Genomic DNA, 16,332 nt, shown 5'->3' with positions numbered 1-16,332 from the left:
GAATCCCCGTCTCCGTTGTCCTCTCTCTTCTGCACTTCACATGGCCCACATAACACAACAATCACTGTTCACAAGCTTGACAGCAACTCCAAAAGAGGCATCTTCACACTGCCACAACAAATGGGAACAAAAGTATATCACAAAATTTAACAGAGCAACTGCTGCGCTGCATTTTGACATTTTATTGCTTGCAATGGTTTTGAAAGAATGGGCATGTGGTCTCGGTCAACTCTATGTATGTCAAACAGACGACTGTTTCTAAATTGTTTGAATTTTAACAAATTCAAGTATGAGTATGATGGTTGCCTTCCCCACAGTGACATTTGAACATTTTGCTTCCTGTTGAAAGTTTAGAATTCTTTATTGAGAAGATAAACTGAACACTTTGAAAAAGACAATTATTGGATTCCAAGCTAGCTTATTTTGAGTCTTCTTTATGTAGGGTCATTGTCAACATCAAAGAGTTTTATTATAACAATGACCTGGTAGCATTTCCTATGATCTATCCAAAAAGATCTGATTTTTAAAGTTTCTGACCATCTGCTCTGCTGTCAGAAGTTGTGATCAGTTCTAGTCGAGGTGAAAAGCAGCTAATTTCTCAGTGCGCCTCTCATATTTAATACATGATATTCATGGATCTGTGTTTTACTCTCAGGAACTATAAGAAAGTTGATCATTGATGACTTTCATGAAGTGTTAAAGTCTCACCTAATTTAGTTGTATTTGTTTTAGCATTATAGTTTGGTATTGAACATGTTTCATATTACTCAAACTTGGATTCTAAAATTTCAATGTGATTCTCACTTTAAAAAAACAACTAATATTAAAAACTTGTTTTTCTAAGTAGATATTTCCACAGTTTATAGTTAACTAATTCTCATTCTTTTAGAAGAATCTTGGTCACACAAGATTTGGTGTGAACAGCAGGAAAGCTTTCAGGAAAGAACTTCTCAGATGAGGGGAAGCTGTTACACCAATGCACCGTGCAGCTTTAGAAAAGAAACATTTCTTGCATCCCCACCCCTGACTGTGCCACAGTTTCCATGATGAGCCAATAAAGTTCAGCTTTAGTGTACCAGTAAAGTAGTTTTTTAGGTGGGAGGGAAGGGACAAAATAAAAGCAAGTGTTTTCTGGAAGCTTTTAGACAATCACACTTACTGCCAGAAGTTCTCTTACAAAAAATAGTTATGCTTTTGGCAAAATACTCAAATGCAAAAATCAAGGTTTTTGAGGAATCCAAATAGATTTCAGAAGATCAACGTAAGAAGCAAGAGCAAAACCGGTTCTAAACAACTTTAACTTGGAGTTTGGAGAGTTAAATATTGGTTAAGCCCAAGTGTCAGCTGACCTGAAGATGTACCAGCAATTACAAAAATAATTTTACTGTAATCCCAAGCCGAAGAAGGGTCGGTTTTCATCTCATATTAAAGCTATTCTCTTTGAAGGTGCATCAGTTATACTGTAGTTCAGAAGCTGGTCATTATGTGAAATTTGTGGTTTTTGCTTTGTTTTTGTTTGCTATTAGGGCAACAGTGCAGCCTTGGCTCTTGTGTTCCACAAGAGCTGAATAACAGGCATACTTTGGGGTGGCCACAGTGACCCGCAGCTGACACCAATGATTGATCCTTGTGCAGGAATAAGTGTCTGCGCGCAGCTGAGCGCACCAGTCCACTGAAACGCAGCCAGGCGGAAAATTAGAAATCTCTTCATCCCTGGTCCATTTGAAATCCGATATCTCTCGTCTTCCTCTCACGCAGTCACCTTTCCTTGGCCAATAAATCTGTAGTTAAATGATGTGTTTATGTGCACGCACCGAAGGGGCTGGGAGTTGTTTTGTCTTTGAGGGTTAAGAATGTGCATATGCCCAGTAAAACTTCCCGTTCCTCCAAACACCTCATGGTCTACATTTTAAAGGAAATACATTTTTACATGCCGACTTACACTTGAGTGAGGTGCATGCTGTACGACGATGCCAGTTGAATTTCTAACAGTGCATTTGGTCTCCTCTGAATGCTACAAGGCTAAGAAAGAAACATTGCCTCCCCCAAAAGTTTACTTGTCTTTACATTTTTCCACAATTTCATATTTAAAGTCAATAAGCACATTTTATTATCAGATAAAGACCACCAAGATACATTTAAAAAATTTTATTTTCAATTCTTTTTAGTTAGAGAAACTCCTCATAACCTAACAACTAATTGCTATATGCCTCTTTGCAGAGTCATTTTAATTCGGACACATTTGAATGTTTTTTGAAGTTTATAGAACAATTTCCAAAAAGTTTTATAAGATGTTTTTTTTCCTGGTAAATATAATGTTTGTGTTCTTTTTGGTCAGCAGTGGTGTGCTTCTTAAACTCTCTCATAGATTCCAGTTATGAACACTGACCTTAACTGAGGAAATTGAGAACTGCAGTGATTTAGATATTTTTCTTTGGACTTTGGGACATACTGTAAGTCCTAAAGCATATCCTGGATTTTTGATTTCTAAGTTTTTATTTTTTATTTGTTCTTTAGATTGGTTCAGAATGTGTTGGCTTGTTTGAGTTCTTTCAGATCGTTTCATTTTGTCAGCATGGTTTTGAAGGCTCTACAGGTCTGGAAGTGATCAGAAAATCAAAGTAAAAAATATGATTAATAGCTGTTCATATGTGTATGATTTACCAAAGGATTACTTTTTCACATAGGCTCAGGTTTTTCCCTTTATAAATAAATCATAATTTGCTTGGTTATGTTTCTGATATTAAAATTAGTTTCAATTATCTAAAACAGTTACTAAATGTGTAAAAAAAAAAACTTAGCAGGAAAAATACATAACTTGCAAATAGATATTTCCTCTCTAATGTATCATAACTCCTCAGCCTTCACTGTTGATCTGCTTGTATTTCTCCAGGTACATCTGCCCAGGGCAACCCCCTCCTGGCCTCTCTCCCAGTGCCGGGGCGGCCTCTGCAGCCTCAGCTCGACCTTAAACACCTCCTACCCTTCAGACTCAATGGATCCTCACCCCTTAGCCTCTTTCCTAACTTTAATATGGTGAGTTTCATGTCATTAAAACTGAATCTGTGAGCTTAGAATAGAAAAATAAATTAACAAATGCAGCCACTTTAACGCTTCTCAGCTGAGCTAAACGTGTATATTAAAGAGTGAATGAATGCAACACTTAATTCTGTCCATCATATTATGATCTGTTTATTTTATAAGTAGGCCTTTTGTGTAGGACCCTTTATTCAAGGGTATCTGCTGTGAAAACTGCTGTTGTTATGACGGCATCTTCATCCACAGATGGGACCCTTACCATCTTAAACGTCAGCAGCAAACCTCTTGGTTTTCATGTACCTCAGGTGACGCTTACCTTGCCTCTGTGACTGGAATTATAGCTTGTGTCTTTGATCCTTTCTCTGCTCTCTATGCCCATTGTCATTTTGTGTGTGCATGCGTGCAGGCACTTCAGAAGTCTTTTGATCCTACTTTAACACCCTTGTTGTGTATTGGGTTCACTGCTTTCATTGCACTTGAGAAAAGGGAAAAAAATCTGCTCTGTGGTCTATAAATGGAGGATAAGCTGCAGCTTTTACACTCCAGTATGTCTCTTTTTGGAGGCTGGGAAATAAAAACAGGGAGGATACAGACATATGGAACGTTCTTTACAGCGGAGGACGTGTGGGAGGGGGTGGATGAGACAGACGTTTGCTGCATGACGTTCATGTATGGGGGGGTCACCAACCTGCTTGTGAAAAGTTCAGTCAATTCGTTTGCTCCATCGCCCACTAATACCCCTGTAGAAAAGCAACTATGCGAGTCGCAAAGGCAGCGTGGTAAACACTTATTCCTCTAACACCCTCATGTATTTATATTAGCAGTGCAAGCTGTGGGCTCAAGTCTCCTGTCAGTGTTTTGTCTGTGTTTCACTTTGGGGAAAATTGCTGGTTCTATTTCCAGTCCATTGCACATGCCCTGTGGTTCTTTTCAAAAATAATTTGTTACAGTCACACTTTGCTGCTTTTGCATTTACTTTTGCTCATTCTGTTAAACAAATAACAGTAATTGTTATGGCAACAGCTACGTTAGAAGAAAAATGCAATTTGAAGTGAAGGAAGTACATTGCCCTGGAACAATATTCACACAGCTTGATTTTTTTTTCACATCTTAGCCACTCATAGTGACAGTTTTTGGAGGGATTTTAGGTGATTGACAAGCATGAAGTGGTGCATGATTGCAAAGTGGATGGAAAATGGTCCATGTTTTTTAAATTTTCATAAAAAAATTCAAAGTGTGGTATGTATTTCAGCACTTTTTTACTCTAATACTCTAAATGTAGAGTAACCAAATTATTTCACATCTTACAAAGACAATGTTGTTGACCTGAAATCACAAGTAGGGAAAGAAGTGCATTACTCAGAAAAATAGCCGTAGTAACTTTGGAGAAGCAGCAGACAACTACGGCTTAGCAGGAGAATCTTTTGACAACACAATAATTAGTTTTGCACTCCTTTACAGCAGAGTTGCACTAAGAAGACCATTTGTTCAAAGAGTTTGGTGAAAAGAAAAGGCATAAGAAAGCATTCCCTTCTATCAAATATGGTGATGGTAGTGCCATACTGTGGACTTCTTTTGTTTAGCAGGAAAAAGTTGCTCTGCAGAGCTATCCTGAAAGAAAACAGTTTGAAGATGCAAAACTGGAGACTAGAGACTGAAGAACGACCCTTTTTTCTGTTTTTCCTGAAAACATCCATCATCTTCCTTACATTTCAAAACTATTAGCTACTTTATGCCAGTCTTTCTTGTAAAATCCAAATAAAAGTCATACAAGTTTTTATTTTAGTTTCAAATCTTACAAATACAAGTGATTGCTGTGAAAGTAGATATTCCATGAGGAAAACACAGCGACAAATTAGAGCTGGTATGAAGGAGGTAGGTCAGAGAACGTATGGAGCCCTTTTGATGGTGTAACAACATCAACATCATATCACTGTTACTTCAGTGCCAGAACAAGATGATTACCCCCGTTATGCACGGCCTGGCAGTACAGCTGCAGCATTAATCACAGCATCCATTCAGCTCGGAGTGCCAAGTTCTTTTAGTCCTGATAAGGCATTCGTTGCAGCCTGCATTTCCAGAGGGGAAGATGAATGCACCTGTCTTCAAACCCAAATAGTCTCCAGTTACCCTGGTGTCCCTTCTTATACAGTCTCTTCACATCTCTGTCTGCTTCTTTCTCTCAACCTTTACTGAAACCTCAGCACGGACTGAGCTGCCTGGCGCAGGACAAGTCCTGTCTGCGCCTGAATAGCAGGGGAGAGCGAAGCACTGGAACAAAAGAGGCATTTATAGCCGTCGGTTCAGGATGGCTGCAGACAGACAATGGTCACATTCTTCAGTTCCTAAAACAAATATCTGTGAGTGCAGCCTGCCCTGAAGAGCTGGACAGAGGGCAGCAGGACTGGGAGAGCTACATTTCAGTGGTTGTGCTGTAGCTGGTGAGGAGAAAAGAAAAAGTTTACTCCCAGAGGTAGCTTTGAGTCATATAACACAGACCAAAATAGAGCAGCTAAATAGTCTACCCTGGGGGAGACACACACCACCATGGAGGTATCTTTGTCAGGTGTGTTGATAGTGCCTCTCACACCTGGCCCTGAGGAATCCATGGTAAACTGACTCTGTTCTTTACAAGGAAGCAGCTGCTCCGAACACAACACAGCTTTGGAAGGATCTGAGGCAGCATCCGAGTCAATGCTATCAATATAGCAACACTCCTTGATCTCTGGGCAGCTGGGGCTGACAGCAGTGTCACCACGTTGGGTTCAGAGGGCGTGTCGGTGCAACTAAAAGTGAGAACAACCCACTCCTCGGCTATCCTCGCATGCAAGCCAAGGAACAGACAGGGTCAGGCCCTGTGCCAGCTGAGGATAAGATCCAGTATGATTGTGATACTTTATGCCCGTCTGAAGGGTGTCATGATGGAATCAGCTGTCCTTGTGGATTGTAGATCCTTTAATGAAGCCATTTGCTTTCTTTGCTGTTCACAATATACCATGAGGGACTTTGTGCTGTCTTTTCACAGGCTGTTAAATGTATATTAGTCTGTTTAAGGCATTTACAATAATACTTTACGATGATTGATAATGAAGTAAATAGACATCTTTTTGAGATTGGGTAATTCCTCTATGAAAAACCCACTTTGTCTTTTTTCAGACAAACATGTATTAAGAAATTATTCTGAGTATGACTTATTGAAAAAGTCAACATGGATGGAAGACACATTTAAATGTTCACTAAGTCATATTTAGCACAATTCATAGGTGAGAGGAACAAAATGAGATCCTGTCCTAACATTACGCACAACAGGACGAATTTAAAACAACTGAAAATAAACCTTCAACCCAATGCAAAGACTGGCCAGGTTCTGCTAACATGGTTGGGAATGTTTACCTTCCTGGACGGAAGTGCTATTCTGAGGTTCGATCTCATACTCATCATAAACCTTTTTTATGAAGCAGAACCACATAACAAATGAGCTAAAGCAAGAACTTAATTGATGCATTACCAAGAGTTTTTCTGCTACTACAGCAGAGATATGTGTGACTTCACCTTTTGGTTAAGACAAACTGTCTTCTAAGGATTGCTTAGCACATTCAATGTAATCTAAACCCATGAGCATTAGATAAGGAGCAGTTTCACAAATTTGGATCGATTAACATTCAGCATTGGATCCCTTAAATTAAAAAATGGTTAACCTACACAACTGCTTGTTTTGTCTCGCATGAAAGAATGTCATGCAGCTACAGAGAGCTTTCGTGTAAACAAAATGATACAATAATAGCCTGGAAGGTCACAAACATATGTTGTTTTGAGTAGTCATTTGTATTTTGAGAAAGGTGCTTTATTTTGGCTGAACTGAAAGTTGTGTTATGGCTAAATCACAATATCTAGCTAACCAGATAAAATAGTAATAGCTATATAAAAATACATTGCATAATCCACAAGGTTTCAGGTGTGAATAAATATTACCTAATCAGTGCCACTAATTGTTTTGTCAATAAATTCTGAGATTCTAGATCAATAAATATACATGGATTAAAGCCTGAATGTAGAGCTTTGGAAACCTCATGTTTAGCTTGCACGTATCTGTTGTTTTCGTGACATTTTTTACATAGAGCAACCTTAAACAAACCTTAAATCGAAGGCTATTGTTACAGTGGGAAGAGACATAACATTGCAATGTACTAAAAATATCCAGGTAAAATAAAATGTGTCTCTTTCTAAGGATTTCTAATCAAAATTCAGCAACAGTAACAATGCTTTTTCTTGTGTGGCTGAAAAATGCATTTAATATCAAGAAAAGCCTATCATACACAGTCACTGCAAAGATACTGAGGTATTCAGTTTATATCAAATAGCGGCAGCATGCTGATTAACAAAGAAAAGTTATTATACGTTCCAGATTTATGCCTTTAAACCTACTCAGCTGTCACCAAGGGAACATCTCAGCATGATCCCTATTCTTTATTTTATCCCTATTTTTTCATGATGATGGGACGTGATGTGAGGATCTTTTTCTCTTTATGCACTTTGGCTGCATGCAGGGTAACCCCAAGGGAGAGAAATCTTTTGATCCTAACATTACTTTATGGCTGATGTTCAGCGCATTCCAGGAGTTACACTGTGTTAGGTTTCTGCGATCTGAAAGCAGATTTTGAAAGAATATGAACCTGTCAGATGAATTTGGTTTACTCATTAGTTAAAAATTGGTATGTCAGAAGTTTTAAGACTGAGACAAAATTGTTCAGCACAAACCTACAAAATCTGAGTTTCAGGCAACTGAAGCAAAAAGCCAAAACTGGTCAATGTAGACACTTCATACAGAGGGAGTTTAAACTACCTTAATCAGCTGGAAGCAACTGAGAAAGTGGAAAGTGAGGAATTTTAATTTCTGCTCTGCTCTGCTAAGCATGCATACATTTAAAATGAAACATAACCGATCTATCCAGACTTGAATAAGAAAGAACAAAGGACCAGCAGTCTTTGCTTAGATATTTTTTGGTTTCCATTACCAAACACAATCATTAGACGTGAGACCACAAAAACGTTTTGTGAATGGAGTTGTTTTGCCATTAAGAATTGAGATACCTGCAACAGTAAATTAAGTGCATAACTTCCAGTCATTAGGAGGCATGTATGATGCAATCCCAGATGTCTGCATTAAGGGAAGGCAGAAGCAGCAGAAGGGGAAAGTGTTTTCACCTGTTCAACAGCAGCAACATTTTATATACAACTCCCAGTTGAGTTTTGTAAAGCTATCTTTTAGAAAGTGATAATTGCACCAGACATAATCATCCAACAAACTTAGCTTACCAGTTTTACATGTGCAGCCCTTTAACATACAGTGCAAATCTGCACACTCCTAATGTTAATTATATTCTTCCATAAAAGAAATAATAAGGCCAACTTTTTGTGTTTAAAAGTGTTGACTACAGTAATGTTCTAAAGTTATAAATCACTAAAGGCTTAATTCAATGATGATGCATCACACTTTAATCCAGACTCTCTAAGCTAAATTTCAAACTATGTCCAAAGTTTGGCTTGAGACCTGACCACAACTCTGAAATGGGGCAAATATCCCCATCAGCACCAGCAAACCTGACTGCAGCCATTTATTGATATTGGCATTTATTGGTACATCAATTGATGTGGACAAAAGATTTACAATGATTCACAACACTCTTGTAAAAGACATTTTTAATCTCGAGGAGGTTATTTTTTATCCTGATTAGATAAATGTTGAATATTCAGACTTTTTTGTTCGCTTTTTAAAATATTGGATGTTTAGTTATTCTTTTTTTTTAGAAAAATGGATGAATATAATCACTGTTAGTAGTGTTAAGTGCAGACTATTATGTTTCATTGTGTCATTATCCAATAACTTCACTGATTTCACATCATGACAAACCCAGTAAAGCCTCTAGAAAAAATAATTATTGTAAAATGAATTAACTTTATGGTCATTTTTACTGAAGTGTTAGTAAAATTATTTATTCCTTAGAGCAAAATTAATAAATACTTTATGTATTCTATTTATTGCATACATATTTAATGAGTATTAGCAATATTTGCTTTGCAGAGATTGATTTTGCATCGTCTGCTGCTGTGTTTTAGACTCTGTAAATGTGCAGCCCCTTGGCTTGACAAGAACATGCTGCTTGTGTTGATCTTTGCTGTCTGTGTCTCAGATGGACCCTGTCCAGAAGGCAGTGATTAACCACACGTTTGGGGTCCCTCAGCCCCTCAAGAAGAAACAGATCATCTCCTGCAACATCTGCCACCTGCGCTTCAACTCAACGGTAAGAAACAATTATTTTTTTCTGTATGAGGAAGATGGGGGAAGTGTAGCAATAAAAGGAAGAAAGAGACATTATGCTTTTTGACTGCATAATGTGCACTGACTGTATCACCTTTAGTGAGTAATGGGTCTACCTCAAGAGAAAATTGTACTTTGGAATAGTAATATTTTTCTTGAATGTTGGTTTTCACTGGAAAAAGAATGTTTCTGTGATATGCCAAAGACTCATGGAAGAACATCTAAGGAGTCATTGCTGCAATGTAAACATTGCTGTTTTGCGTTGTTGTTGTGTCTTGTTTTTTTAATGAAACTTTGCAAAGACGCAAAAAAAGTTTTGCTGTCATGTTCTTTAAAAAACGCAGCTTTTGCCTCCAACATTCGCAGATATGTTTTACTCCTTTAATACTGTAATTGTCCACTAATAATCCTTAAACCTAACACTAAATTCTGTGAGCATTGAGCTGCCTGACATTAAGCTGAATTTTGTTGGATGTCCACTCCTTGGAAGATGGGAAACTACATTAGGTATAGTAGGATTCTACTATTTGGAATAATCTTTCTCACTGTTAAATAATGGAATTCAGTTAAACTGGAAATTGTTATATGACTCTTTCTTTATTAAAGAGGAGGAATAATTGTTTCTCTAGTGCCGTTGCTGACGTTTTCTCTTTTCCATTGCAGAAAAATGTAACCTGGAACTCCATACTATCAAAATTCTTTCTTTGACAGACGTGTTCAAATCAGTCAAGTACATTTTATTTGCATCATCTGGCTGCTACCTTCCATTCTCAATTTTATGCATTTTCTTTTTTTTTTATTGTTTCAAACTGAATTGTGGTTTGCTGGAGCCTTGATTAGGTCAAAAAGGCCTTATATAAGTAGCGTGGGGCTTTTGGTTTTGTTCTTGTGTGTACATTTTTGTTCAGTTTTCATTTGATGTGTGTTGGTGACAGTTGTGTTGGCGAGAAGGCTTAGATTGCAGCCTAGATTCCATTTATCAGCAAAGTGCAAAAGAAACAATCAGCAGCCACAGCAGGAAGCGGATTTCTCAGCTGCTCTATCCATCCTTTGCATAGCACATGTATTGTATATATGGAAACAGTCAAATTAAAAAGCAGTAAACAGTGTAGAAAGATGTCTTCAATCCAGATGAAGCTAAAATGTAAAAACAGCCACACTGTTTCATTTGGACTGAGAAAGGGGAATAAGATGTAGGCATCTTTTTCCCCTTTCCCAGACTCTATTTTTTGCACACTTAAAGAAAAATGTCGAGTTGACTATAACTTTATTAGTGGCTTGAAGAATACTACATAAACCTCTCCAGAGTTTTATGTAGATGCATTTTAAGCTTTACTTGATGCACGATGTTCTAAGAGAAAATTGCCTGGGTGACGCAGCTTTTAAGTGTTAGTCTGATTTAACGAGCTGTTCATAGCAGCAATTTGTGACATTTAAAGTTATCTTATTAGAAAACATACAAAACCATGTTTTTATCAGCATAACTCCAATTAAATCTCATAACTATTGTTACCCCTGACCTGTCTGGTGTGTTCTTTAGTTGTGGTGATATGTTTGACAGTGTTTTCTAGCAAATCCCCATGACCTTCATACAACAGTTTTATTTTAAACAACACATTGTTAGCAAGTTTATTGACATCAGTGCTCATTGCTTTGTGCATAGATCATTTATCTTTTTTTGAAAGCCTTTTCTTGATGATATATTTTTCTAATGATCACTTCCCCCTCTCTTTTGGGTGTCTTATATCCATGTGGGACCTACTTGAAATATGGGTTCAAGATACTGATGATCTTCCTCTCTATATATATCTATATATTTTATTCCTCAATATAAAATCTGGTGTCTCGCTGATTAACCAAAGCAGCTGGCAGTACAGTTTAACTTCTATGTCTGTCTATTTTCCACTAGGGACTGGACTCAGAGGCTCTTTAAGCGAATGGAATGGAGCTAGCTTTACACCCACTCAGTTTATATATGTCCACACGATGTGTACATCCCCCCACCCCCGTTTCCTTTCATCCCAGGGATTTCTTGATCACTGGACAATCTGGAATCCTTTTGATGAGCAGCACATCCTCTTGTAGTTCCTCTTGACTGAGCCGCAGCTCATTTCACGCCTTGTCCTTCTGCCTCCTTTGAGACCCAATTTCGATGGCTGCCAGTGAGGAGGCTGAACTATTCACAACAGGCTGTGGAGTCAGATGACATGCTTATGTATTTTTGTCTGAGTTGGTTTCTCTGAGCTAATGCTACCTGCGCAGTTATCAGTCGTATTGGTAACTCTCAGATGATCAGATTTACTGACATTTTGCTCCAAGTGAGAAAAGTCTTGATGAATTTGCCTGTCTGTTAAGTTTTTCTGGATGTTTTCATTTGATCACAGAATGTCTCCTCTTTCTTTTTAGTTGCTGATGAAATAGTAAACTTCTGCCAATATGATACTACCCAGAGGTCAAAATATGCAAAACTGAACTCATGCTAAATCCACTTTCGTTCCTACATTCCACACTCTGAATCCTTAGAAGTGGGGAAAATACTCACCTTATTTGGCATTTTGTGTTGTTTGTAGTGATTTTAAAGATTTACTCCCAAGCGTGTAACTCTTTAAGTCCAGACTGATGTTCTGTTCACACCAGTGGCTGATGAGAGCGGATCCCCAGAGGTTGTCTTAGCTTTTAATGAGCGATCTGTGCATCGATTTCTTTTGCTATTTTTATGTATCATTGCTTTGTGTAACATTGTGGCTTTTGTTCTCCAATTGAACAGGGTCACAAGAGTGATGAAAATGGAAAAGTAAATTGCCATCCACTCAAAAGGAAATTTGCATGCTTTTATTGCTGCAGTCTAGTCAGTCAGAATGTGTTTTGAGTCTGATTTGTGTTTGTGTGCTTATGAGGGCCTTAAATGTGTGTAACATTAGTATGTATTGCCAAGTGTGTCTGGGTTTTGCAGAGGCTGACTCTCACGGTGCACATTAATAGGGTAGTTGTAGAGATGGAATCCTCTCTCTTGTTGCATATTACACATGCAATTATACCTCTGGCCTCCCAGTGTGCCAGCTCTGTTATCAGGTGGAAACAGACTCTCCTTCTTGCAGCCTCCGGATGCCTGTGAGAGAGAATTTTTGGGCAAGAGCATTTGAACATTTCTTGCACACAGGCTCTGGTCTTTGCAGCAGATGTGGCACTAGGTCCTCTATGCTTCTTCCTTCTAACATGTCTTTTTCTTCTTTTCCATTTTCCCACAGAACCAAGCAGAGGCCCACTATAAAGGCCACAAACACGCCCGGAAACTCAAAGCCATGGAGGCCCAGAAGAACAGGCAGCGACGAGGTGGAGAGACCTCAACAACAGGGAAGGAGCGGGAGAAGGAGCGGGAACGGGAGCGGGACCGAGAACGAGACCGAAACAAGATGACCCCTTCTGATGCAGCTCTTCCAGCACCTATAGATACAAGCTTAGTAAAAGAAACAAGTAGGTACACAGACAGAAAGTGAGAAATGTGAGAAAGTCAAGCCTGAGACTGGACTTAATTTCTCTGTGCTCTTTAAATTATGAATGAACTCTAACATGTTTTCTTCCCTTCTTTTATTTTAAACCCACCCGGTAGCCCTCAAATTAGAGGCAGACTTTTAAAATACATTTTGTGTACTTTATCTTTTATAATTCCTTCTTCAAAGCACTTTTTAAAAACTTATCAAGTCTGGGCTGCTCTAATTTGTAATTGGCAAGACTTACACAGAAAATAAGAAGCAACTGCAAAAGCACAACTCCTTCTGTTTTCTGTATCGATCTCAAAGCTAAGATGAAATTATTTTATAGCTTTAGTATACCAGCTGAAAAATATGGATATATACATATTTAAAAAACAGAACGCTAAGTCAAAAATGAGTCTGCAACTACAAACCTTTCTAGGTTTTCTCTAATTGTTGATAATGCCTTGCTCGAAGTTCCAAAGCATTAGGAAAATCTTTCTGGTCATTTCCGGACTGAATGTTGTCAACGATTTTATTTTCTCATCTATTCTTGATTTTGTTGTTTTGTTTTTGTCTAGATCAGGGTCTGGTGTATTTCTCTTTGAATTACACCAAAGAGTAATTCTCTTTGAATTACACCAAAGAGAAATACACCAGGCATATTGCCAGACAGGTTCCATTTAAGTGATTTCTTGACTCTAAAGGTCTTTTGATGATCCAGCCCTGTTGTGTCTAATGAAACTGAACACAAGCATTGTGGTTCAGTTTCTGATGATTTAATTAAGGGAGCAATTACTCTGGTTTCCTTGTCTAATATTAAAAGTATTAACAGTTATACTAGTGATGAATGGTGCTATGCAATCAACTGTAAGACTCTAAATTATACATTGTAGTAAGCTGAAGGGCTTCATCACTTAAACTTGAAAAATGTTAACAGGTGAAGTGACAGTAGCAGAACGTTTTGGCTAAAAGCTGCTATGAAACTACTGTCACTCTAAGGAAGCTACACAAAAGATATTGGCATGGAGTTACCAAAACTCAGCAAGACCTTAGTTTTAGATATTATGGGATTGGTACCTATTTTCCTAATAGTTAGTTGCCGTGGTTATCTTTTCAAAGTCTCTCGTCAGAAGTTTAGCTGCAACATTATTTAAATGATGGCGTTAGGTGCAGAGCAAGATATGACATCAAACTTTGGATTTGACTGCATATTTTTAGTTATTCTGTTGGAAGATTTGTATGAAAAGCATTGAAGGCCATGCTTAACTCAAACTCCATTGAACTGTTATCAATTGGATAAGGATGGGATATGTAGAAGAAAGTTAATAAATTTTCATTCTAAGTAAAATACTCATGAGTTCACTGCTCTCAGCCTTGTGTCTAATGTTAGGTTCCAAAGTTTTCAGACTGCAAGAACAACCAGGCTTGCTGAGATCGATTGGACTCTCTCTGTTCTTTGTTACCCCATTTTTTTCTTGATTTCAATTTCTCTCTTCTATTTCCATTACTCTCTTCTGCTCCCCCCTATTGAAGTTGGAATGAGAGGATGGTGACAGGACCAGAATTGGTATGTTTGAGCACAATAACGGCACAAAGTGCTGAATGAGCCATGACGGAGCAGAGCAGTGCAGAGGGGTTTCGTTTTAATGGGCTGTCAAAAAAAAAACTAAAGCTGAACAATATCAAAGACACTCATCTACTTCTACAAAAAAGTTCAGCTGTTTGTACTTTAGTGGTGCCAATACAGATATCTAGTGCTTTATGAAGGAAATGTGGTTCTTTCCGTTTTCAACAAGAAAAATAAATGTGAACTTTTCCACTGCAGACAGCTGCACCTTGACTTCTAAGAACCTGAATTGTTTCTTTGGCATTTTGACTGCTACGTAAACCCCATTAGGTTCTCATATTGCACTTGTCTGGATCCAGACTTTTCATTTATCATTCTGAAGCAAGGGGACTGTGCCAGAGCTATAGCAGTTTTTTCCCTTCTTATTTCCTCTACCGTTTTAAGTTCCTTGTCTCAGAGAAGATCTCTAGCTATGCAGAGTTTTTAAATGCAGACATAATATCTGAAAAAAGAGAAATATAAAGGTACTCTTAGAGAGGACTGTTTATCCTCCAGACAGGGTAGTTTAGAAATGGACACACACATTCACAAATTTTCCCCTTGAGTGCCAAGAGTCTCCTTCAGAAAGGAGAAATCAGACAAAAGACCCAGAGCCTGATAACACTCTCATCAAATATAATTTTAATATTCTGCTGTTCCAAAGGCCCTGAAAGAGGAAAGCTCGGTAGAGGCGAAACGAGACAAGATGAGTGGAAAATGTAAGATAAGATGAAATGAATGAGAGAGAGCGAGGGAGAGAGAAATGAATAAGAAAGGGAAAGCACGAAAGAAGTAGATAAGTCATAGCTAATTTTTATGCTGTGAATAATTTTGCAGTTCCAAGGCAATTTTGTGCCAAAGAACATTCTTTAATAAACCCAATTGTGCAACTGGCCTGATGTGAAATTGAAATGCACCAGAGTGAGCCAGTGCTGGCATCCCACACAATGCCAAACTGGGATGGAAAAGCGTTCCAAATTAATACTTGATGAAATGAATTACATCTGCCATGAAAAATAAAAGCTGCCGGGGAGCTTTGAGAAGCTAATGTCCAGAGTGTCTGTTCTCGGGAACCAATAAGATCCCCATCGGTGGCTCACTGAAGTATGCGCAGTGTCTGACTCAGAACAAAACAAAATATTCCTCTAGACCCACAAGGTCAGCCTCTTGGGTGCGATGGAAATACCTACTGAATAAAATGAACACAATGGGCAGCTTCTTTTCATAAATGACTGTTTTATTGAAAGGGAATAAATGGGATTAAATATTTTATTTCTCCTGGACATGACCGAAATAGTAAAATAACAGCTGCTCCTCATTTAACTTCCCTTTGTTATTTTTTTTAGAAACATTTCATCTCCATACTCACAGCCTTTCGATGGAGAGTTTTCCTGTTGTTCCAAACTTCATCTTGGGATAATAACTGCAGTAAATATTTGTTTAAACATGTTTTTGCAATCAATGGATACAACTACAGAAAATTACTTAAATGTACTATTTCTTATCATTTTCGCTGTGAATTATTGGCAGTTGGTTTTAAAGACGAAGATTAAGCAAAATTTTAAAAAACAAACGGTGGCATTCACAATTATAACCCTCTTTTGTTATACTTATCCTATAACATTTTCCAAGTATGAAATATGCAGATACATGGAAATTGTACTAATTCTCCTTGGACACTCTTTCCAGATCATCCAGAGTCCAGCATCCGCCTTATTCTCTCTTCTCTTCAACTCAGCACCCAGTTTTAGCATAAGATTTAAGACTGTCAACTGCAATGACCTCCAAGTTCATTTTTCGTCTATTAAACCATTTCACTGATGATTTAATTATATTTTCTGGATCATTACTCATTCATTTTAGCTTTCTGGCAGTGACTACAGCATTTTAAT

At 38.0% G+C, this 16,332-nt stretch overlaps 1 protein-coding gene across 3 annotated transcripts in view; it reads left to right on the top strand.

The window, feature by feature from the left end:
• Positions 1 to 16,332, top strand: part of znf385c (zinc finger protein 385C) — a 146,922-nt gene that overhangs the window by 118,714 nt on the left and 11,876 nt on the right. For all 3 annotated transcript variants that reach the window (XM_023349569.1, XM_023349571.1, XM_023349568.1), the window contains 3 exons: positions 2,894 to 3,036; positions 9,231 to 9,341; positions 12,607 to 12,832. In XM_023349569.1, the coding sequence (XP_023205337.1) occupies positions 2,894 to 3,036; positions 9,231 to 9,341; positions 12,607 to 12,832 (480 nt within the window). The remainder of the gene's footprint in view (positions 1 to 2,893; positions 3,037 to 9,230; positions 9,342 to 12,606; positions 12,833 to 16,332) is intronic.

The sequence above is a fragment of the Xiphophorus maculatus genome, chromosome 16, assembly GCF_002775205.1.
Source record: "Xiphophorus maculatus strain JP 163 A chromosome 16, X_maculatus-5.0-male, whole genome shotgun sequence".
Lineage (NCBI taxonomy): Eukaryota > Metazoa > Chordata > Actinopteri > Cyprinodontiformes > Poeciliidae > Xiphophorus > Xiphophorus maculatus.
Note: the sequence above shows the minus strand (reverse complement) of the source record. Positions and strands in the feature narration are given on the sequence as shown.